Consider the following 25,519-nt stretch of genomic DNA (forward strand, 5'->3'; position numbering starts at 1 on the left):
GGCAAAACAACCATACACGTAAAATAGAAAGAAGTGTTTTCTTAAATCAAACAAACCAACAAACCTGGCGGTGGTGGCACACATCTTCAATCCAACACTCGGAGGCAGAGGCAGTCAAATCTCTGTAAGTTTGAGGTCAGTCTGGCCTACAGAGGGAGTCTAGGAGAGCCAGGGCTACACAAAGAAACTCCCCCCCCACCTCTTGAAAAACCCAAAACCAACCAACCAAACAAACAAATTAAAAAAAAAACAAATAAAAACAAACAACAAAACAAACAAAACAAATCCCAAGTTCAGGGAAGCAGCTGAGTGGTAGAAACCTTGCCTGGAGGTTCTAGGTTTAACGACCAGTGGGGGGTTTGGGTGGATCCAGCCTCCCCTCTTTTTATGGGGGTGGGGGTGCTAGGGATTGGACCCAGGACCTTGGACATGCTATACCTGTTCCACCACCACTTAGCCACATCTTCAGGTCAAGCTCATCTTCCCCCCTTTTTTCTGTTTTTGGTTTTTCAAGACAAGGCTTCTCTGTGTAACTCGCTCTGTAGACCAGGCTGGCTTTGAACTCAGAGATCCACCTGCCTCTGCTTTCCAAGTGCTGGATTAAACACGAGTGCCACCATTGCCTGTCTCCAAGGCTCATCTTGAAATTAAAAGTGCTTTTATTAGCACATATTAACTATGCATAATGATGGGTTTTCATTGGGACATTTCCATACATGTATTTTGATCATATTCATGGGCTACCTCCTCTCCCTCCCACTGATCTGCTCCCTTCTCATCTAACCCGTCCCTCCCATCTCGACCCTTCCCCGACTTTTCCTGAACTCTTCATGTCTTTTGTGTGTGTGTATGTGACCCAATGACTTTGATTGGGGTTGCTTAGAGGAGCATGAAAAACTAATCAGCGGCTGGCCATACTGCAACCATTAAGTGTCTACAGACCCCAGGGAGACATTCTTACAAGAGAATACAACACACCCATTAAAAACAATTGGGCCCTTATTCATGGATAAGCAGAGGCAGTTAGGTGGAGAAGTATTTACTGTTAAGTAAACACTTGTATGGCACTTGTTATGGGCCTTGGGCTACTCTAAGCGCTTCACATATAGAAATTCCTTTTGCTTTTTATTGTAAATTTATGAGATGAATACTTGTCTCATCCCATTTTGTAGATGAGGACACTGAGGCTAATAGTAAAGTAACCTGTCAAGGTCATATAACTAGTAAGTGGTGGAATAGGCAAGATGGCTCAGAATGCTGGTCCTGGCATGCACATGGGACCCCATCTATGGCTCCACCCAGCTATTAACACTGTGTCGCACCAGGGAGCTGTAGATTGAGTTTTATGTCTGTATCTACAGCACTGATTAATCTTTCCTTACTTTCTAGACTTTTGATTCAAGAGTTCTATTTCGGGGCTGGAGAGATGACTCAGCGGTTAAGAGCACTGACTGCTCTTCCAGAGAACCAGGGTTCAATTTCCAGCACCCAGGTGACAGCTCATAAGTGTCTGTAACTCCAGGATCCAACACCCTCACACACACATACATACAGGCAAAACACCCAAAAACTTTAAAAAGAAAAGAGAGTTCTATTTCTCTGAACCCATCCTTAGGAAATTATAAGAGAGACAAACAAAAATATATGATAAGGACATAAACACAGGGTGATTACAGGCTTTGGCGTCACACTGAACGTTCACCCGAGACTGGTTATACAGTGGTGTTCGCACAGGTAAAGTGACGACAGTGACACACTGACGTTCACACTCTTTCAATGAGTGAAAGAGGCGGCAAGCTGCATTTGAGAAACAAAGTCACGTGGGACCCAGGAAGGAGACAGGAGAGGCTTGAGCGCCCTCTCCAGGCACGCCTCTGCCGCTGTGCTATTTCTGCAAGGCCAGGTTTTCTGCCTGTCTATTACTCCCGGAACAGAAGCTGTTCCTTCTCTAAGCGGCTGTTCACCCCAGTCCTCAGCTATGAGATGGCAGAGTCCCCGAGGGGTCTTTGCCACTCACTAGAGTTCTCAGGAGACCACTAGCACACAGGACTCCACCAGCAGGAAAACGAGATCCAAGCCTCGCTACAGTGATCTCTCCCTTCACAGCCCATCTTCCAAGAGTGCAAGGAAAACGTGAGAAGGCAGGGCCGCTCTGCGCTGTCCAAGAGCACAGCTTCTGTCTTTCCAGCCCAGTCAGAAAGACAGCCCCTCCAGCCCAGCGGTGCAGACAAGCACTAAAGGTTGATCAAATAACGATGCACAATTCAAACATTTACTTTCCAGACGCCTTCAGAAAGTTTATCATACACAAACAAGCACAGGAGAGCCAAGAAGGGTTGAAGTTCAAGCCAATTCGTTTGCCCAGCGGCCCCAGAGAACAGGAGCATCACACTAAGCTGCCCACAGAGGCCTGGGGTGGGAGCAGGGCGGCTCCCTTTGGCAGTGGAGGAGAGTGTTTGGTGGCCGTAGAGTGGATTGGCTGTGAAAAACACTGTGGGTAAGTGTAACCAGTCATCCAAAGGTCAGGATCCCAAGTGGGCCTGAGAACAGCATGCACGGGTTAGTGAAACCAGGGAAGCTCAGCGTGTACGTCAGTGGTCCTCAACCTTCTAGTGCTGCGACCCTTTAATACGGCTCCTCATGTTGTGCCGACCCCAACCATAACATTATTTTGCTGATACTTCATAACTGTAATTTTGCTACTTAGTTCTTAAGATCATCAGAGATATGTGTTATCCAATGGCCACAGCCCACAGGATGAGAACGCTAGTGTACAGCGTCCATGGGCGGCTCCTGGCACATCCTGACCAAACAGCAGTTCAGGAAAAGTGCAAGAGTTTGCTATAGTGAGACCGAAAAGACAGTCTAGATTTCAGTTTGTTTTCTTTCTTTCTTTCTTTCTTTCTTTCTTTCTTTCTTTCTTTCTCTCTCTCTCTCTCTCTTCTCTCTCTCTCTCTCTCTCTCTCTCTCTCTCTCTCTCTCTCTCTCTCTCTCTCTTTCTTTCTTTTTTTTTCCGAGTCAGGGTTTCTCTGTGTAGCTTTGTGCCTTTCCTGGAACTCACTTGGTAGCCCAGGCTGGCCTCGAACTCACAGAGATCCGCCTGCCTCTGCCTCCCGAGTGCTGGGATTAAAGGCGTGCGCCACCAACGCTCGGCTTCAGACAGACAGTCTTGATGGCACTGGAATAAACGCAGGAACTCGGGGGCCAGTTTCAGAAGCTCTCAGAGCTTGGAGTATGAGGCTGAAAACGAATACACCAGAGGTACAGGAGGCAGGAGGGCCACCGTCTGGGAGTCACGTGGACAAAAGGGATCTGAGGCTAGAGAGGTCAACGCAATCCTACCAGGGGCTCCGGAGGACCTGCTCACAACTGCCCCCACACCACTCTTTCTCAAAGCTGTGCCCAGACACGTGCACACGAGCACAGAGAAAATAAAGAAAACCCCAGGTCAACAGCTAAACTAACAGTCCCACTTGGTGTGGCGCCACAGGTCCGCACGGCAGCACTCGGGAGGAGAGGCAGTGAAGGGCGGTAATCAGCCCAGGGCACTCGCTCGCTCCCCTCGCTGCCCTGTGCGACCGACCGTGTGTCCATCGGCTCGGGGAAGGCAAGGCCGCATCGGCAGACAGCAGAGCAGCATGCCGGCATGCAGCTGGCCTTTTCTCTTTAATTCAGACCAGGATCCCAGCCCAGGGGATGGTGCCGTCCACATTCGTGTTGGGTTTTCTCTCCTCAGTTAAACCTTTCTGGAAACACCCTGAATAGCACACCCAGAGGTGTGTTTCCATGGTGATTCTAAATCCAATCAAGTTGACAGTGGAAATCAACTACTACTATACAGAAAGACCCTGTCTTTGAAATTAGACAACGAAGAGCCAGTGAGATGGCTCAGCAGGCAGAAGAGCCACCGCCAAGGCCGACAATCTGAACTCAATACCGGAACTCACAGGTGGGAGGGGAAGACTGATGCCCGAAAGCCGTCCTTGAAATAAAAACTGCTTAAAAGAAGAACAAAGGGGCTGGAGAGATGGCTCAGAGGTTAAGAGCACTGGCTGTTCTTCTAGAGGACCCGGGTCCAATTCCCAGCACCCACGTGGCAGCTCACAACTGTCTGTAACTCCAGTGTCAGTTTCAGGGGATCTGACACACTCACCCAGACATACATGCAGGCAAAACACCAATGCACATGAAACGAGAGAGAGAGAAAGAGAGAGAGAGAGAGAGAGAGAGAGAGAGAGAGAGAGAGAGAGAGAGAGAGAGAGAAAGAACAAAAAGACAAAGAAATCCTATCTATCAGTTTACTATGTTCTGGGCATCAGAGCCAAGCAAAGGAGGCACTGTAGTTACAACAGGTCAGTTACCAGAAAGACGGCACAGGTTGTTAAAGACAGTTCAGTCAAAGCTGGACGTGGTAGAATACACCTTAAATCCCAGCACTCAGGAGGCAGAGGAGGTGGATCTCTCAGTTTGAGGCCAGCCTGGTCTACAGAGAGTTTCAGGACAGCCAGGGCAACACCGAGAAATTCTGCCCACCCCCCACCACCCACCCCCAAAAAAAAAACCAAAGAGTTCAGCCTTTCCAGCTGCCTCCGCTACACACCCCAGCGGCAATGCTCTGCCTTACAAGGGGCCAGAGACAGAGCCAAGTGACCATGGGACTGAGCCCTCTGAACCCTCCTTGTGCCCAAGTCCACACCCTTATTTTGTTTCTATCAACTTATCTCTGGTCTCAGCAATAAGAAAAGCAATTAGGGCCGGGCGGTGGTGGTGCACGCCTTGGATCCCCGCACTCGGGAGGCAGAGGCAGGTGCATCTCTGGGTTTGAGATGAGCACACACCACACCTTGATTTCTACCCCCAACTTGGAAGACGCTGGATGTGGTGCTGTAACTGTAATCCCAGCATTCCAGAGGTGGTGGCAGAAGGGTGCAAGTTCAAAGCTGTCCTTGGCCACCCTGGGCTACATGAAACCCTATCTAAAAAAGAAAATAAAAATCATAAAGGGGCAGGTATGACTCAGCAGGAAAAAGCACTTGCCACCAAGCCTAAGGACTCAGATTGATACTTGGAACCCACATGGCTGGCGGCAGGAAAGAATGACGTCTTTAAGTCGTCCTCCGACTCCACAGGTGCACCCATGCTGCCCACCCCTTGCCATACACAAATAGACAAATACAACTGTGGCTAGGTGTGGTGGCACCTTTGGGAGGCAGAGGCAGGCAGACCTCTGAGTTTGAGTATAGCCTGGTCTACATCGTTGAGTTCCAGGACAGCCAGGGCTGTGTAGAGAAACCCTGTTTAAAAACCAAACAATGAAAAACACTTGTTTTTAAAGATGATGATCCAAACAGCACTCACATTGAGGAGGACCGAGACACGGCTGCTCTGGAGGGAGGCCAAATGCTCTAAGAGGGCCTCCGAGAGAACCCTCCTGCCTGGCCACTATGCCTTCCACAAGGCCTCTTGGCTACCCAGGCAGTTATGAAGACACACTGTGCTTACTGCAGATGCCAAGGCCAACAGGCACCAGACCATAGGCTGTGGAGCTCTATGGTGCACACTCTTAACTCTGAGTCAGCTCTCCAGACCCTAAAATGCTGGTTTTTTTGTTTTTAAATATAAGATTTTTAAAAAGAGGAAATGATGCCGGGCGGTGGTGACACACTCCTTTAGTCCCAGCACTTGGGAGGCAGGGGCAGGTGGATCCCTGAGTTCGAGACCAGCCTGGGCTACAGAGTGAGTTCCAGGAAAGGCTCCAAAGCTACATAGAGAAAAACCTCAGGTCCTCAGAAGAACAGCCAGTGCTGTTCAAAAAAAACGAAAACCAATTAACCAACCAACCAACCAAACAAACAAAAAAGGTGGGGGGGGGGAATGATCTTAACATCAGAAAAATTTATGCTTTTCTTAAAAAAAAAAAAATACAAAATGTCTTCAAAAATCTTAACAAGCTACTATGTGATTTTATTCTATTTAATTATTTAGAAAACAAGTAATGTTTTCCCTGTAGTTAACAGTATTTGCCAGTACTTCTGAATGTCCACAGACAGTTGTATGGGTTTTTGTTCTAGGGAGGGTTCAGAAGGCCAGAGTGCTCCAACCTGGTTTGTTTTCCCTAACATACAATGAAATGTGTGTTCAACACCATTCCTCCTTAGAGAATTGCATGTTCAAAGAGGGACAGGGGTATAGCTTAGAAGGAAAGTACATGCTTAGCATGTCCAAGGCCGTGGCTTTGATCATCAGCACTGTGAAAAAGTATTAATAACAATAGCTGGGCATGGTGGCACACACCTTTAATTGAAGCACTGAGGAGGCAGAGGCAGGTGGATCTCTGAGTTCTAGGCCAGCCTGGTCTACAGAGTGCGTTCCAGGACAGCCAGGGCTACACAGAAAAACCTTGTCTCAAAAAAACAAAAGTAATAATAATAATAATAATAATAATAATAATAATAATAATAATAAAAAGGTAATTTTAAAAGTCAAGTCAATGACCAACATTCATAGCCACTCAAAAGGCTAAAATCAAACATGGACATGTTGAGCAGGTCAAGGCAGAGAGCAACCTGAGCTTAGGCACTAATGGGACCATGTAAAATGGTCCACCCACGTTAGTAGATCTCCTTGTGATCCAGCAATCCCATTCCCATGTATTTAACCAAGAAAAGAGAAAACATACATTCATGCCGTCATGAACAAGGTTATGGAGACAGGGACAAGAGAGCTGGCTCTGCAGGTTAAAGAGCACTGGCTGTTCTTCTGAGGACCTGCGTTTGATTCCCAACACCCACATCACGGCTCCTAACTGCCTGTAACTGTAGTCTCAGGAAGTCAGCCCACTGCCCTTTTCTGGCTTCTGTGGGCAACAGGCATGTACCAACACACATGGAAGCAAAACATTCACACACAATTAAAAACACATATATGAAGACAACCCAAAATCCATGATGATGAAAACGAGCAAAGAGATGTGCCACACCCATCCACATGATGGCCTGTGGGTCAACAACAAAGAGCCCAGAGCAAGCACAGGTGCACAAAACACAGGTCCTCACAAACATCCAGTTAGCCAAAGCAGTCAGTCTCCACCGCATACACCCAGCATGATGATACTCAGATAAAGCATGAAAACAGACACAAGGGGCATTTCAAAGCAACAGCTTATCTCGAATAGAGTTACATGAGCAACCAAACTCACTAAGATACGACAACCCACTTAAAACAGAGGGAAAGTTCACGCACTATCCTCATGGAAACCATCATTAGACACAAGTCAGTGGGGGTTCTTTGTATGATGCCAGGGGAATTTTATCTCTAATAGGAAGTCACCACTCAGCCCACGTGGCCACACATTGATGAACTCCAGCTAAGTGGCCTTCTGATACTATCCTCAAAATATTGTAGTCAAAAACTTGTGGCATGAAAACCATCACACTATTAGACCAAACTCTATAGACACAGGAACTACAGAGCACCCAGATAGGTAAACGGTACCATGCCCATGCAAGCAGACAGAGTCACAGTCAACATACTCTACAAAACCATTGACGGGAATTCAAAACCAGTATGACACACACAAACACACACACACACACACACACACACACACACACACACCAAAAAAAAATGGCGAGACCGATTTCTAAAAGCATCCTTGGGACAATTGTGGAAATTCAAATACTTAAACTAGGTAAGTAAATATTCTGGAATAGTATTTTTATTATTCATGGTGTGGGAGATTTTGAGATGGGTCTTAACCATGTACTTTCATGAACTTGAAAACCTTTTGCCCTAGCCTCTGGAACACCCAACATTCCAGGCTTAGTTATTAATTTTTCAACTAGGATGATGGTATCACAATTATGTAGGAAAATACCCCTATTCTTGGGAGATGCATGTGAAGATATTTACAGGTGGTGTGATGAACTATACAATTTACCTTCATAGCAGAGCAAAAGGGTATAGAAATGTTTACAATACTTTTTCATTTTCAAAAAATTTTTAGATTTAATTTTGTGTGTTAGTGTATTACGTGTATGTATGCACCATGTGCATGCCTGATGCCCACAGAGATCAGAAGAGGATGTCAGCTCTCCTGGAACTGGAGCCACCATGTGAGTGCTGGGAACCAAACCCAGGTCCTCTGAAAGAGCAACAGGTGCTCTTAACCAATGAGCCATCATCTCTCCAGCTACAGGACTTCTTATGCAAATATCTTCATAATAAAAATGGTTCCCATAAGAGGAAGGAACATATTAAAATGAAAAAGACCATAGATGTATTGTGCTAACCAGGTTAGGACTCTGGAACAGAAAAATGACATGAGTGAGAAAATTAGTGAAACCCAAATGAAATTGTAATATATAGTTAACGTTACACTGACGCATTAAGGCACTAGGTTTGACCAGTGCAGCATGGTTATGTAAGATGCTACCGGAGAAGCTGCATGAAGAAACTCTTCATATCATCTTTGCAAATTTCCTGTAGACCTAAAATTACACCAAATAAACAGTTTTTAACATGAAGGCAAACATTATGTAAAAATCAGACATTTATTGTATTTTAACATAACTGAGTAACTTTAGGGTTCAATGTAACAATGACCTTGTACAACTATCTTGTTTGACATAAAAACACTGCATACACGAGAAAGTCTCCACGGGACTATATGTCGAAGAAAGCCACAGTTGTGTTCAGGGCTTGAACAGCAGTGCTGCAGCCAGGCGGGGGCCTTGATTCTCGGAAGATGTAAAGCTGCCATCTGGGCCACAACCAGTCACCTTGTTCTTCAGACTCCTCAGCACATGCCTTAATTCCGTAAGGACGTGGGTTGGAGTGCCAACTTGGGTGGCACTGACTTTAAAAGAACTGCAAAAGGAGGCATAAAGCAGTATCATTTCCCATCCTAGTAGCCAACTTGACCCAAGGCCCAGCCACATCAGGACCAAACTTATCTGTGCAATTCTTCAAAAGACTGAAGTGTCCTTATTAGCCCACTAAATTTTGGTGATAACCGTCATCTTACTGAAGGGTAAGGAGCAGCTTCCCAATCCCTATCTCCAGAGAGTAACATATATGACCTATAGGTTCCTCCCTAAAAGATCAGGATGCCCCTTCCCGCCAGGCTCCCAAACGCCTGACTACCTCCTGGGTGCGCCCAGGTCCATGCTAACCATGCTCACCCCTCCCTTTGACTTTTTACAGCGCTCACAACTGTGGTGGCTAAGGACAGATGGCTGACAGGAGAGCCTATGGGCCTCTGTCTAAGGTAGTCTGCGGATGAGAGGACATAACTGAACAGGCAAAACCCATGGTTTCTCTTGAATCAGTATCACTGGGACCATGAAGTGATGAAGAACCTGACCAGTGTGTAGTCTTGGCTCCACCAGGCACTTGAGTCTGACTTTGGGCAAGCTAATACTCTCTATGCCTTGAGCAGCTCATCCAGAAAGTGGAGGTAACCATAATACCAAGGCCACAGAAATGTTCAAGAACTGAGCAGAGCTGGAGAGATGGCCCAGCCGTTAAGAGCACTTGCTGCTCTTGCAGAGAACCCAGGTCCAATCTCTACCAGCCATCTGTAACTACAGTTCCAGGGGGTCCAATGCCCTCTTCTGACTTCCTCAAGCACCAGGCACACATGTGGTGCATATACATACATGGAGGCAAAACACTCAAACACATAAAATACAATTTAAACAGAAAAAATATTTTAAATTAAACAAAACAAAACAAAACCTAAATGGCATATCCATGTTTGGTACCCAATGGGGGGGTTGATGTACCCTAATAGTTACTGGTCTACTTTGTACCACACGCTTCCTGCTACCCTTTTGTTTTTGGAGACAGGGTTTCTCTGTCTAGTTTTGGTGCCTGTCCTGGATTTCGCTCTGTAGACCAGGCTGGCCTTGAACTCACAGAGATCCACCTGGCTCTGCTCTCCAAGTACTGAGATTAAAGGCCTGAGCCACTGCCGCCTGGCTCTGCTGCCCTTTTTAATGGGGATAAGGGGTTGTATATATTTTTATACTTTAATTTGTTTAGTGTGTGTGTGTGTGTGTGTGTGTGTGTGGACAACTTAGGAGCTGGATGAAAGATGGGCACTGCTGCATCCAGCTTTTTATGTGCACCCCAGGAATCAACCTTGGATCTGTCACATTTGTGTAGTGAGTTTTACACACTGAGCTATCTCCCAGGACTGTGTGTGTGTGTGTTCTGAGACATAGTCTCATAGCCCAGGTTGGTCCTGAACTCATTATAGAGCTGAAGAGGACCTTAGCTCCTGATCTGCCGCCATTCCTGGCTTACTGTGCTGGGGACTGGATCTGGGGCTCCACCCAATCTAAGGAAGCACTATGACACCTGGGCTCTAACCCCAGCTGCCTTCGCATTTTAAAAACCTTTCCCCCAGTCATCAGTGTTGTTGTCTGGGGACTAAAAGAGCCTTCAGAAGCCATGGAAGCCCATCTTAGAGGCAATTCAAGTTCTTTAAACTTCCCCCAAGGAACTCCTGCCACTCCAGCCTGCCAAACAGACATGTCCAAAACAGTCATATTATCTGGGTGCTCAGGAGGTGGAGTCACAGCCAAGGCTAGTTCCACACCTTCCACCATCTTATAACGTGTCTGTCACAACCACAGCAACACCGTGGTATGGTAGAGCAGGCCTGTCCCCCTCCCAGAAGGGGAGCCTCCTATTCCTTTGAGTCCCACAGAATCCTACAGAGGCTTTTAGAGATTCAAGACCCACAGTTGACTGTCAACATTATGAGAAGACATTCCTTTTGCCTACCTCTCCTGGTCTGTCTGAATAAAGCAAAGGAGAGTAGTGTTGGTGTGTTACTAGCACCTCTTTGGTTTTTAGTAACCCCATTTTAGCCAGAAGCAAGCAAGCTGTAAGCCTAACGACTGAGGAAGACAAGAGCATCTAACAGGAATTAGTAACACCATCATAACACTGTCACGTGCATATTTTCCCCATGGATACCTCCGTTTTATAGCTATTGCCAATGATCTCCCTTTATGAAAGAAACATTTCCTATGTATACGTGCAACTTTAAAAAGAGGGAGAAAGGCGGGTGGTGGTGGTGGTGGTGGTGCATGCCTTTAATCCCAGCACTTGGGAGGCAGAGGCAGGCGGATCTCTGAGTTCGAGGGCAGCCTGGTCTACAGAGTAAGTTCCAGGACAACCACTACTACACTGAGAAACCCTGTCTCGAAAAACAAAAAACAAAGCAAAGCAAAACAAAATAAAACATAAAAAAGCGGGAGAATACAAAAGACTAAGAATCAGGTCTATGCTTGGTAAAAACACAACACAGCTCTCGGATGCCCTCACCGATGCCCAAAGCTGGGCTGCTTACTCTGGTCTCATCAGTACGGACGATGGTCATATAAACAAGTAAAATCAGATGGAATTAAAAATGTGTATACTCATGCCAGATCCACTGGTGGCACACACCTTCAATCCCAGAACTTGGGAGGCAAGGCAGGTGGATCTTCCTGGACAGCCAGGGCTGTGTCAGACAGACCGTTTCAAAACACAGATAAAAAAGTCATGTATTCAGCCACAGTAGCCACATGCACACATACAATAGTCACGTGAAGTAAATGATGCTGTGTTCGTAGTGTAGCCACAGACTCTGTCCATCACCACGGAGAGGTCTACTGGGCAGCACCAGTGAGAACCCACTCACAGCTCAAGTGCTACTCACCCGGCAATGGAGCCAAAAGGCTTGGTCTTTTGACAGGCCCGGCACGGCAGCTTCCTGAGGGAGCACGTCTCTTAGATGGGCCTGTCTGAAGCAAGGGAGGGGGAAACAGACCTTTGGGGTTGACCAGTCCTGCAGAGAACGAAAGCCAAAGCATAAACAGGAAGAAACGTCCAGCCACTCTCCCTGAGCGACTTCCCTTAATCTTTTGAAAGAACCTAAGCGAGGAGCAATCTGAGCGAACTCACACCAGGCTCCACCTTCTCAGACTGAGACAGTTCCTTAGTGGTCCAGTCTAGGGCTAGGCAAGCTAGAGACCAGGATCCAATCAGGTCTGCTGTCTAGGGATGGCCTCCAGGCTAAGGGTGTCTCCCCTGACTCTTATTCTGTGTGACTTGTTTCGTTTTTGTGTTTTCTGAGACAAGATCTGGTTATGTCGTTAGGCTTCCCTTGTGCCACTTGGCCCAGCAGTTTTAATATTTTAAATCACTATTCAAATATACACACAATAACCTGAGTTTTGCTTCTTGTCCCCAAATCCTAAATATTTACCAACTAAATCTTCAAAAGGAAGTTTGAAAATCCTGGTCTAATACCAGTTTAATTCTCTGGTACTCTCGCCCTCCCCTTCTCACAAAGCATTTCTGCCCCCCAAGATTTATTGATTCTGCCACATGGTTGTGGTTCATGCCTTTAATCCCAGCACTCGGGAGGCAGAGGCAGATTGATCTCTTGAGTTCGAAGACAGCCTGGTCTACAGAGTGAGTTTCAGGACAACCAGGGATACACAGAGAAACCCTGTCTTAAAAAAACCAAAAAAGAAAAAAAGCAAAGCTGACTTTTCTGTACAAGACGTCCTCAGAGCTATGGATGCAGCTGAGGGACAGAGGACTTGTTTAATTAGCCTTGTGAGACCCTGGATTCCACCCCAGCACTGGGAGCAGGGGGGTATTCCTGACCATAAATTGAACTTGAAAGACCAGGTGAAAAGTCATTGGGGGGGGGGGTGATAGAGGATGGTTCAGTGGTTAAGAGCACTAGTTGTTCTTCCAGAGGACCCAGGTTCAGGTCCCAGTACCCACCAGGTGGCTCAGAGTCATCTGTAAACTGTCTCCCGGAAGATCTGACACCTCTTCTAGACCCCCCCTGGGCACCAGGCATCCACATGATATATAGATATACACACAGGTAAAACACCCAATTTTTTAAATCAAGATCTCACTGGCAAGTTCTTTTTTAATGTGGTAAACTGAAAAGGTGCTCTCAGCAACCACTCCTCCCCAGAGCTAATTCAGGTACCAGGGAAGTACAGGAAAGGTGGTCACGGGGTTAGGAAGCTGAGGACCCAGGACTGCTCTGTGGGAGACAAACTCTCCTCAGGCCGAAACAGGGATAGATATCCTGCTTTCAGGACAGAAGAGGCTCAGCCGATGCACAGAGGCTCCTCAGAGGCACCCAGAGGTTGGTGCTGAAGGCCAGCCAAGCCTGACTTGACGTCTGAACGTATGTGGTTAGACTTCAGCCAGGCCTCCCTCAGAGGGAAGAGATGGGTCTGGGGAACCCTTCTGAGCAACAGGATCCAGTCAGGATTGAGGTCAGTCATGAGAGCTTTCACGTCTCCAGTTTGAAACTAACCTGAGGCAGATCCTCACACAGAAAAAGGGACAGGGAGGCTGGAGAGATGGCTCAGTGGAAGAGGACTTGTTGCTCTCACCCATAGACCCAGAGTTGGCTTGCAGCACACACATGGTTTCACAAATGTCGCTAACTCCAGTTTTAGGGGATCTGATGCCTTCTAAAACCTCAGTGGGCACCAGGCATGCCCATGGTGCACATACATACATGACAGACAAAATACATACAAGTCAAAGTGATAAAACTAAAAAAAAAAAGGGAAGCTACGGTAGTGAAACTTCACTTTAGAAGACTGCCATCACTTAGAAATAAAAGCCTCAAAAACATTTGAATTTAGGGTAGGGGTTATGAGAACCCAGTTTAAACATCTGTTGATATGGCCACAGGCTCAGTAGAAGGATTTTTTCAGGTTTGTGACGCAGTCAGGAGGAAATCCAAAGCACATCATCTGACCCCGACAGGAGAGACGCTGCTGGAGGAGCCCTGCTCTGGAGCCCAGACAAGCACTGACCTGGTGCTGGGACCGGGCCAGCTTCCTGCCTGTCTCCAACCAGGGGCTTGATTGAGCGGGGAGGGACAACATCAAGTAAGGGCCGGGGGCCAGAAACCGGCAGCAGAGGAGGCGGCTTGCTCACGATGGGGGTGATCTTGCCCTGAAAGGAGGCAGGCATGCTGCTCTTGGCTGACGGGTCCAGAGCCTCGCATCCTAGAAAGTAGAAAGAGTTTGGTTAGCAGAAGCCTGCAGTCCAGGCCAGTGAGCCTTTCCAGCCAGTCAACCAAGTTCACTTCTGCTTATTCAAGAAAGCCTTCTTCTCTCCTTGTACTGATTTAGAACCAGGACTGTCATGTTTGAGCCTTCTAGATTCCACCCGCCCCAAGAAAGTAAGTACAGTAACTATAGAAAACTAAACACTTTCTCTCTCGTCAGATAACAAGTCATTAAAGCTTTAATGCATCCCAGGTGTACAGCACAGCAGTTACTTGTCCCTTGAAGGGACAAGTGGTTATTATTTTTGTCTCACACACTTCACTCAAAACAAGCTAATAAGAAAGTTACTACTTATTTATTGGGTTTTTTGAGACAGGGTTTCTCTGTGTCACCCTGGCTGTTCTGGAACTCGCTCTGTAGACCAGGTTGGTTTTGAACTCAGAGGTCTGCCTGCCTCTACCTCCTGAATGCCAGTATTAAATGAGTGCGCTATCACGCTCAGCTAGAAAGTCACTACTTGAAGAAGCAAGATCATAAATGAAATGTTCTTTAAACTCCCCAACATTAGGAACCATACACATCTTTATGCTTACAACAGTTATCAGTTATCAGTGCTGTAAGCATGTCAGTGTTAACAAAAAATGAAGCCCAGAGCCGGGAGGAAGGAAATTACGTGTCCATGTGAAGACAGAGGTCATTCCACAGACTACAAAGTTGGTTCACCATATGATATGAACGGAGAAAGGGAACCACTGGGGATGGAGGTGGGGGAAGGAGCAACCAAAACTAAGCAGGTATGAAACAGCGCCTGGCAGCCTCTTCCACTGCAAAGTGACTTAAAGAAAAAGAGGGGCTGTCAAGATGGCTCAGCGGATAAACACTTGCTGTAGAAGCCCCAGTTAATCCGAGCCCACGGAAACACGGAAGGAGAGAACCAACTCCACAGACTTGTTCTCTGACTTCCACACGTGTGCTGGAAGTCACACACATCATGCACATGCATATAACAAAGAAATTACTTTTCAGAAGTCTGAATGGCTGGGTGATGCTGCTGCTCCCTAAAGCTGCCAGTTATTAAACAGAAGTCCCAATGCTAGGTGTAAGATACCTCCCTGTGTGCTACAGGTTAGGGAGTTTCCAGAGGCTTCCAAAGGAATGCAGGTCATTACCACTCCTCTTGGCTGCCTAGCAGAACTAGACAGTAAGGTTGTACTGCTGCAGACATGCACTGTGTGGTGTGTTGCGGGATGTAAAGAAATCAGGATAGTACAGAGCGGGAAGCTTTCCCCTTGAGGGCTAGCTTCCACAGAGCTAGAGGCCGATGGGATAAAACCAACAGTCTTACCCACTATGAATCCTGCATACTGTCATACTGACCAGCCAGCCAAGATGTGCTCACTGATGCTATCATAGTGGCTTCAAAGTTATGGGGGTAACCAATCGCTTGATGATTGGATTTGAGACCTGATCTACAGGAGGGAAGTCATGACTGATACTGTAAACTTAGTCAAAAATGCACAGTGCTGGCTGGAGGTCATGGACCTTAGGGAAAATCTCCTGTTGTTTTGCTAAATGGATATGTTGTCAAACTGCCTTCTAAATATTTATGTTTATACTTATAGTTAGTGCTGCTCTTGGTCCTGCAGAGAAACTTTAGTTAATGCAACCACTCAAAACTGGTGAAGGTGCTGAGAATAAGTGACCGAGTGCTCAGTCCTAAACGGGACATCTCGATCAATCCTCCCCCACCCCTCAGGCTTGGGGAGAATCATGGAGGGGGCAGAAAGAAGGTAAGAGCCAGAGGAAGGGAACTAGTGCTGTGAAGTACTGTCTTCTGAACTCGATGTGGCTGCTGTACTCACAGATGCACAGTAGACAGATGTAGTTACCCCAACAAGACTGGTCCTGTCGACGGTCTATCATGGATCAAGGAGGGGCTCATGAGGCCGCACACCTCCCTGAGGAGCTAAGGGCAGTTAATGGCTGCTGGGGAGACAGGGCGTCCTTGTCTTTCAGCAGTGTGGCCGCTAGTGAGCTGCTCGTGCGCCAGTAAATAACCCCACACTCAGCTTATGCAAGCAACCCTAATTAGACTCAGCGGGGCACAAAACCAGCCCTGAAAGCAGGAGGGGACTTGCTGTGAGAAAGGTGAGTTCAACGGGACCGAGAAGGGGGAAGGGAGGGTAATGAGGTGTACATGACCAGAGTTCATTATGCACATGCACGGCATTATCAAAGAATAAGTCAAAAAATGTATTTTAGGGCCAGCCACAGCTCAGCCAGTAAAGATGTTTGCCACCAAGCCTGACAACTGGAAGTCAATCACTGGGATCCACATGGTAGAAAAACCAATTCCCACAACCTGTCTTCTCATCCACTCCTGCTCATACATAAAATAATAAATGTTAAAAAAATTACCTTAACTATATTTTTAAACATCTGATTCAAAAGAAACTTTAACTCAAAAGAAGCATTTCAGTCCACAAAGCTTAGAAACGTATGCATGTTTCCTGTGTGAAACCCATGCAGACCAGTTCCTTTGGTATCCCACATACAGACTGTTCTCTCTTTGAATGGTATACGTAGCTTTCTCCCACACCTGGGTTTATAGGAAAAGGATGTTGTACCTAGAGTCTAGACCTCAGAAGGGAAGGGACACCGTCACGCACCTTGCAGCTGCTCCTTCCTGACTGTCAGGTAGTCCAGGAGCACGCCCAGCTCATCACTGTACAAATGCTTCCCCTCACTCAACAGGAAAAGAAGATGACAGATGTCGGATGGAACAGAGTAGCTGGTCAGGTACTCGCGGCCCAGGAAGTCATCCACCAGCTCAGTAGCCCTCTGAGAAATCCCGGTGCTTTGTCCAGAGAAAAACCTCTTCAATTCTTTAACCACCAGAAGCAGCGCATCCTCCAGGGGCATATGCCGATGTACTGAGACAAGAACAAGGTGTTTTATCATACGGGTCTCTCTCTATATTTTAAAGAAATCATTATAAAATAAAGTAACAAGAAAAGACAATCAGAAAATGGATAATCCAACTGCAAGTTGTATAAACTGTCTTGGTCTTTGATGCAGATGAATAGAACTGACTAGAGCCCTCCACAGCAGGTACTCTATTCGATTTCAAAGTAGATATTATTTCTTATTTAAATATTATAGAAAGGCTGGGCATGGCAGTACATCCTTCTAATTCCAGCACTTGACATATATAGGACCTCTATAAGAGGCCAGCCTGGTCTACATAGTGAGTTCCAGGATAGTCAAAGTTACATAGAGCAGTGGTTCTCAACCTTCCTAATGCTGTGACACCGCATGTTGTGGTGACCCCCCCCAACCATAAAATTATTTTCACTGTTACCCCATAACTGCAATTTTGCTACTGTTGTGAATCATAATATAAATATCTGTTTTCAGCAACCCCTGTGAAAGGGTCATTCGGCCCTATAAAGGGGTCATGACCCACAGGTTGTAAGAACCACCGACATAGAGACCAGGCTCCACCTCAAAAAAAAAAGTTTAAGTAGATACATAAATTATAACAAGCAACAGCTGTAGGAATACATGGGATAAGTGTCAATAAAATTAATTTGAATTATTTTCTTAGTGCATATATATGTGTGCAAAAATGAGTTAGAAAGAGAGCAAGAGTGTTCGGGAGCACACGTGGAGGTCAGGACAACTCTGCAGAAGCCGTTTCCCCCTTCTACTGTGTTCTGAGGCAGGATCCACTTCTACCACTGTACACTGTCTACGCCAGGCTAGCCGGCCCAGGAACTTCTGGGTAATGCTCTCTTTACCTCCCATCTTGCCATAAGAAGCGCTGGGATCGCAGATGCGGGTCACAGCGTCTGACCTTCTGTCTGGGTTCTAGGCATCGAGCTCGGGTCGATGGCACCCAGCAAGCACTTCCGCCCACTGAGCCATTTCCCAGGCCCAGAAATGCTTCAGGAAAAGAAACCCAGTTTTTAAAAGACCAAATTGTCACATCAAAAAATAGAAACAAAAGCCAAATGTGATGCCACATCTGTAACCTCAGCACTTGAGAGGCAAAGGTAAGTTCAACGTCATCCTAGTGTACTTAGCAACCAAACAAAACCCAGAAACAAGGGGCATGGACAGGAGAAAACATGGAGAGAGAATGTGGTCAAAGCACATGACATACCTGAACGATGTCACTATGAAACCTATCACTTTACAGTGACAGACACTAATGGAAGACAACGATGGAGCAAAGAATGAAAAGCTGAAAGGTGAGGGTGCTCTGTTCCCCACAACATCAGGATGCAGCACTAAGAGGAAGGACACTCAGAGGAGATGGGCGGGAGCTGGAAAGGGCAGCCATGAGAGTCAGAGGGGTTACAGACAGTAAGGAGCTGCTAGTCTTCGCTGCATCCTTAAAGGGCTTCTTTTCCTCCCTCCCTCCCTCCTCCTCCCTCCCTCCCTCCCTCCCTCCCTCCCTCCCTCCCTCCCTCCCTCCCAGTCTCTCTTAGTCCTGTCTGGAAAGCTGACTTCATGACAGCTGACTCTTGGATGGACTCCCTACCCTGCCTGGCCTGCCATGTATCACCATGTTCTGAACAAATTCCAAGCCCAGGGTTCTTCAGAGCTGCAAGGGCCATGACTGTATTCGGCTAAATCTTACACTATGTTTATTAAGGTTATGTTTAGGAAAGAGTATGACTGTATTACATAATAGGCTTCAGGCTTTAGACTTTACAGTGTGGTTATTTTAAACACTGTCTTGGCACAGAAGCCACGCACTTGCTATAAAGGATCCTGAAAGAGAACAGTTGTGACTGGTTTACTAAACAGACACGGCTCATCAGAGAAAATTTGTCAGGGATGACAAATAAACCATGTCCACATTAACACTCTTTTGAACATAAAAAAGAAATTACCAGTCAGGTGGCAGTGGTGCATGCCTTTAATCCCAGCACTTGGGAGGCAGAGGCAGGCGGATCTCTGTGAGTTTGAGGCCAGCCTGGGCTACAGAGTGAGATCCAGAACAGGCACCAAAACTACACAGAGAAACCCTGTCTCAAAAAACAAACAAATAAATAAAAACAAAAAAAGAAATTACCTCCTGGTTTCACAACATACTGAAAGTAGATTGAATGTTTTTTGAAGTAATGGTATTTTTTTTTTTAAATTATTATCAGGCCAGGCAGCGGTGACGCACACCTTTAATCCCAGCACTCAGGAGGCAGAGCCAGGCGGATCTCTGTAAGTTCAAGGCCAGCCTGGTCTACAGAACGAGATTCAGGACAGGTACCAAAACTACACAGAGAAACCCTGTCTCTAAAAACAAAACAAAACAAAAAAAATTAATACTCAACAAATATTCTACCTATTGTGATAATTTCTTAAATGATCTTGCATGATGTCAACACTTAAGTAATGAAACATAATTAGTCCTTTTCACAACTGGTTCAAATTAAACTTTTCCCAGGAGACTGAGATTTGTAATTATTGAAAGAGTGAGCTCTTTTACATTTTAGAACGTATGTGTAAAGTAACTGTGATTTTTGCCTTCTAACTACTGAGTCCAGAAGAACCATAATTTCTCACTCTCAATTGTAGAACTGAACAAAAGCTGGCAGGCAGGCAAGAGAGATGCCATGATCCTGATAAAAGAGCTCAGCCTTCCCATGACAGAACAAGAGCTTATCATTTTTCTCCCTTCAGACCCAATATGACAGCTGAATTTAGAACATTAACCCGATATTCACTCCTGTACCAATTCTTGATCTTATGGGAATAAATTAATTCTGGCTACTAGTGTCCGTGGGCTCCGTTCAAGGGAAAGACCCTCTGACTTAGCAAGAGAATCTGATGCTGCTGGAACAGGACCCAGAGTCGGAAGGGAAAGCGTGCTCAATTGCTGCTAACCAGAGAAGAAATGAAGCCAGGGACACAGCGTCTGGGATACAAGAGACACTTCATGAGTCTGGATGGAACAGAATAGTGCAGGGGCTTTTGAAAGAGGACTGGAAGACTCAGTAGATCTGGGTGAGAGAGACGCAGGATATGGAGGAGCCTCCCATGAGGCTCGCCCCCTGCCTCCAGGAGGAAAAATGCCACTTTCAGCCTCCAACTGCAGAAAATGGGGTCAAGACAAGAACAGGAAAAGCAAACTTGAGCACAGTAGAGAGGTTGAAGATTGTGTTTGGATGTGGGCATCTGTCAAAGCTTGTACATTCAAGGAGCAGAACGGGGATCATTTTCACTGGGCAGTGGTGGCGCACTCCTTTAATTCCAGCAATTGGGAGGCAGAGCAGGTGGATCTCTGAATTTAAGTCCAGCCTGGTCTACAGAGTGAGTTCCATTCTACCCAAGACTACACAGTGAGATCTTGTCTCAAAATCAAACAAAAAAAAGGGGAGGGTATTAATTTTCATGTACTCTCATGAATGCTAGAACAAAGAAATGGCTGAGAAAGCATAGAAAAAGCATACTTTAAAAAGATAAAAAAGAGCTTGGGTCAATGCCGTCTTCCCCCCCCGAAAGGCCCGAGTGTTAAAGGTCTGGTCTCCAGCCATTGTGTTGAGAAGCAGGGTGTAGCAGGAGTCAAGTCAGGCCACTAGAGTGTACTGTGGAATGGGACACTGGGTCTGACCTCTAGCTCATCTTTCACTTCCTAATGATCAGGTAAGCAGCTCCCTCTGACACCACCACCATGACAGACAGCACCATGGCTCTATATGAACTCAGATGGAAAACGAAGAAATTGGGATCAACAACTCTATTTAAGTTGATCTCCCCCCCCCCCCCCAGTGAGAGGAAGTAGATTAATACAAAGTTTAAGAGAATCCTTGGAAAAAGGAGAGTGTAAGATTTAGCCATCAAGAATATAAAAGCTAGTGGTAAGATTTGGCCAAAATCTCCACAGATGGCAATCTGTTATAAACATCACTGACAGGATATTTTAGGCTCTTTTGTATTTGAGACAAGGTCTACATAGCCCAGACTCCTGGGCTCAAGTGACCCATCCTTCTGCCTCTGCCTCTCAAGTTCTGGAACTAATGTGGAAGCCTGTCCCATCTGGCTGTGTGATCCTTACACAGATGCAGTAAAGGTGATCTGGGTTTCAGTTTTCAGCAATACACAGAAAAAAGACTTTGTGGTACCTACAAGACTTTCTTCCTCAACTAAAAGCAGTTCAGCTACAAACACGAACCTTCAAAGTAGACCAGCATACAAAGAAAGGCTCCTCTCGTTTAAAGCAGGGTTTGTCTCTAGAGATACTTTTAGAACCGACACTTACTTTTGATGGACTCACGAAGCATGATTACGGTACAAGAGGAGTATTTCACATTAGACTGCTCCACGAGAATACAGAAGGGGGAACCATCATCTTTAACATCCTGCAGTGCGCGAGTGAGGGCCGATCCCGAGGCCAGGTGAATTGTTTCCACTACAAGACCATGATCCCGTAGGCGGCGGCCTATGGCTGTCACATAATCCCTTCACACACACACACGACACACACACACACAGAGAGAGAGAGAGAGAGAGAGAGAGAGAGAGAGAGAGAGAGAGAGAGAGAGAGAGAGATAAATAAGTGAAAACACTGGTTACTTTTCAGTTTAACAGAAGAAAAAAATCCATATCACCACTACACAGTTAAGCAAGCAAGAGTAAGACAATGTTTTATTTTATTTATATTTAGTGAAGTACAATCTTTTCTGAAACTGTAAAATCCTTTATAAGATTGACTATGTGTATAATTTAGTAAAGAAAACACACCAGGCATGGTGGCGCATGCCTTTAATCCCAACACTTGGGAGGCAGCGGTAGGAGGATCTCTGTGAGTTCAAGGCTAGCCTTGTCTACAAAGGACAGCCAGGGCTAAATAGTGAGACCCTGTCTCGAAACACAACAATACAAAGACAGTAGAGGATATGCTTTTGTTCGGTACACTGGGTGCTGGGCTGAGTAAGCACCATGAGTAGCCTTTTTAAAAATGGAAGCATTCAAGTGTTCTTTGATGATGTCATGTCAATTGAGAGACCATAAAAGAAGCTTAAGATTGTTTTAAAGAGCAGGTGAGAAGACTACCCCAAAGAACAAGGCAGTCTTCACCTCAGTTTGCTAAGAGGCCCTCCCTCCCCACATCATCTCCATCAGGAGGGTTCTTTCGTAGGAGAGGACGAGGGGCACTGGAGTCAGCCAGCATTCACCACATTAACCAAGCCTGGATCAAAACCCCAAGTGATTCATACCCTGCTTCCTCAGCCTCCACCCTCAGTCAGTCTCCCCAAGCCTCTCCCTGAGTTGATGTGGTCATTCCTGCCTGGCAGTTATTTAAAAACCTGCAAAGCCCTGCTCTGTAACCTAAACTCCTTAACAAGCATTCTCAGTCCTAGCAAGACATGCACTAGAAAAAAAAAAAGTAAGTAAATAAAAGGTGTTATACTTCAACCCATCTAAACAGGCTCTCCACATACTAAGCTTCAAACATCTCATTTTCTTGCCAAACTAATCCATCATCCCTGGATGATCAACTCTCCCCCTTTTTTCTTCTGTCCCCCTCTGCCATTCTGTTTATTATTCACATTCTAGTCCTCAGCTCAGAGGCTCAATACAAGTGACATGATTCTCTGCAATCTCTTTACCTTATCTCCAAACTATGGTAACCCACTCTTTCTTGTATGAATATTTGGCTTCTGGTGGGACAAGCCCTTAGTACATTTCATCTCTCTCTTTCAATCTCAAATTTCTGATACTCCTGTCTTCATTGCCAAGTAGCAGGCTTGTAAGAGCACTCGGGGAAGAATCGCTCTTCTAACTGAGCTCTGCTTTCAGCCCTACATCTGCTCTTCTAGCTGTGTGTGTATGTTTTATACTATCAGACAGCACCTCTCACAAACAAGAGTTGTTACTGACTTACACTTATGTTCCTGTGCATGGAGCCTTACATGTGACAAGTCAGTCAAACGCATATCTTACAGAACTAAAGGTTATTGCGATGACAGGAAAACATGTTTCTGGCAATTTAGCAAAGTATGGATGATTTCAGACAATAAACTCAGGAAGAAAACAACAAATAGTTCATACAGCCCATATTTCATAGTCATCACAGAAATAATTTGTATTAGATGACATAGACTGAAATTAGTGTTTTACAGTATAAAGGAATGAATCAACCAACTACTGTACCACACTATAAACCTTCCTGACACCAACGTGACAAGAGCGCAAACAGCATGCCTTGCTTACAGGGCATCAGAAGCTGCAGACACACTGTGGCTGACAAAATTCTGCACTGCATCCACTCTAGTGTCCGGATCTAACTGCCAGGCCAGAGAACACCAGGCAGGAGCTAGGGAACATGTGAGGAGTAGCTGCTAATGCCACTCTAGATGGAGAGGAGAAGAAATGCAGTCTCAGACAGTCTTCATTACAAGACTGCCCTCAATTAGTGCCGGCCGCCCAACTCTGCTGATGGGAAGATGGCCAGAGCATCAGGATCATGTTTAGTCCAACAAGCAGCTGGAGTCAGCCACAGTTCTAAATGAAATACAAGATGACCCAATCAGATATATGACACTTGCTACTAATGCTAAGAAAGCTCATCTAAGGGCTGGACAGTAGTTCAGGTGGCAGAGAACTGGCCTGGCAGCACAGAGCCCTGAATCTCCAGCACCACGTAAACTGGGAGTTTATGCCACATGTTTATAATCCCACTTGAGAGATGGAGGTACGAAAACCACAAATTCAAGGTCATCTTCAACCTAGATAGCAAGTTTGAGGTCAGTGTAAATTTGAGGTCAGTGTAAACTATATAAGACCATGTAACCGGGCAGTGGTGGCGCACGCCTTTAATCCCAGCACTCGGGAGGCAGAGGCAGGAGGATCTCTGTGAGTTCGAGGCCAGCCCTGGCTACCAAGTGAGTTCCAGGAAAGGCGCAAAGCTACGCAGAGAAACCCTGTCTCAAAAAAAAAAAAAAAAAAAAAAAAAAAAAAAAAAAAAAAGGACCATGTTAAGGGGGACGGTGCGTGCGTGCGTGCGTGCGTGTGTGTGTGTGTGTGCATGTGCGCGCTGGAGAGATGGCTCAGAGGTTAAGAGTGCTGGCTGCGTCCTGAGTTCAATTCCCAGCAACCATATGGTGACTCACAACCAGCTATAATGGGATCTGGTGCCCTCTTCTGGCATGCAGGCATACATAGAGGCAGAACATTGTACACATAATAAACAAATATTTTAGAGGGAGGGAGGGAGGGAGAGAAGGAGGGAGAGAGGGAGGGAGGGAGGGAGGGAGGGAGGGAGGGAGGGAGGGAGGAGGGAGGGAGGGAGGGAGGGAGGGAAGAAGGAAAGACAAGCTAATCTAACCCAGGCATTGTGGCTCAAACCTGTGACTAGTACCTGGGAGACTAAGGCAGGAGAGTTGCCACAAATTCACAGCTGGCCTGGCTACACACTGAGACCTTGCCTTTGGGGAGGCAGGGGGAAGCTAATTTAGTCAAAGACTAATGCAGTGACCAGGCCAAAGCAGCCTTGTGGCAAAATTGCTAAATGCTGAGGCAGCAAACCTACTATCCATGCTGAGTCTTTTCCACCTCTAGGTTCAAAATCTGCTTAAATTACTACAGGATCAAATTAATCCAGGGCATTTCTGGGCATCTTTCAATTAAGAAGAATTCCATCATTCGACTGTAAAAGGAATAGCCCTCTCCCACGCTGTGACTGACCTCATTTCTTCTAGCATACTGTCTCCCAACCCAAACGCCCTACAAATGAAATGGAGCTATAATTTTGCTTTTGAATAGTGAATAAAAATTCTAAGTAGCCATAAGATTGCAGATTTAAAAAAAAAAAAGAGAGGAGGAGGAGGAAGAGAAGATGACGTCGACACAACAACAGGATTTGTTGATGTGTAACCCTAACTAATCCTAGAGCCCGGGAGGCAGAGGCAGTCAGATCTCTGAGACAGAGAATAACCTGGTCTTCATAGCAAGTTCCAGACCAGTGGGGCTATACAGCCAGACCTTGTCTCAAAAAAATAAAAGGGAAATGTGAGAAAGCTTAACACTGCCTTAATAGAGCCATGTTTTACATTCACATATGTCTGGTATCATATAGCAGAACTCTGTTCATTGTGTGATCCTTAGTGTCATGTAGTGAGCGACACCGCAACACGTATTCAGCCCTCAAGCCAACCATTTGTCTACCAGCCAGACTCTGCCAAACACTGCAGACACAGACATAAGCCAGGGACATGAAAATCACTGTTATTAAGATAGTGAAATCACTCTCATGAAATCACTGTTATTAAGATAGTGGACAGAAGCAATTTTAAAACAGCGTAGAAAAGTCCTGATGCATGAGATGGGCATAGCCTAAAAGGGGGGGGGGAATGTAAGCAATAAAGAAAATCTGAGTAAGACAGGACTCTGGAAATGATGCCCCTAATTCCAATTTAGTTAGGCCAACAATGACATTTTGACAATCTTAAAGGAAT

At 45.9% G+C, this 25,519-nt stretch overlaps 1 protein-coding gene across 1 annotated transcript in view; it reads right to left on the reverse strand.

The window, feature by feature from the left end:
- Positions 1-8,557: 8,557 nt before the first annotated feature.
- The window catches only part of LOC114708500 (nuclear receptor coactivator 5-like), a 72,927-nt gene continuing 55,965 nt past the window's right edge, over positions 8,558-25,519 (reverse strand). The window contains exons 6-10 of the mRNA XM_037206069.1: positions 21,322-21,521; positions 16,724-16,987; positions 13,857-14,051; positions 11,714-11,842; positions 8,558-8,868 (exon numbers count right to left, since the gene is read on the reverse strand). Of these exons, the coding sequence (XP_037061964.1) occupies positions 8,810-8,868; positions 11,714-11,842; positions 13,857-14,051; positions 16,724-16,987; positions 21,322-21,521 (847 nt within the window). The 3' untranslated portion in view covers positions 8,558-8,809. The remainder of the gene's footprint in view (positions 8,869-11,713; positions 11,843-13,856; positions 14,052-16,723; positions 16,988-21,321; positions 21,522-25,519) is intronic.

This window comes from Peromyscus leucopus, chromosome 5, assembly GCF_004664715.2.
Source record: "Peromyscus leucopus breed LL Stock chromosome 5, UCI_PerLeu_2.1, whole genome shotgun sequence".
Classification (NCBI taxonomy): domain Eukaryota; kingdom Metazoa; phylum Chordata; class Mammalia; order Rodentia; family Cricetidae; genus Peromyscus; species Peromyscus leucopus.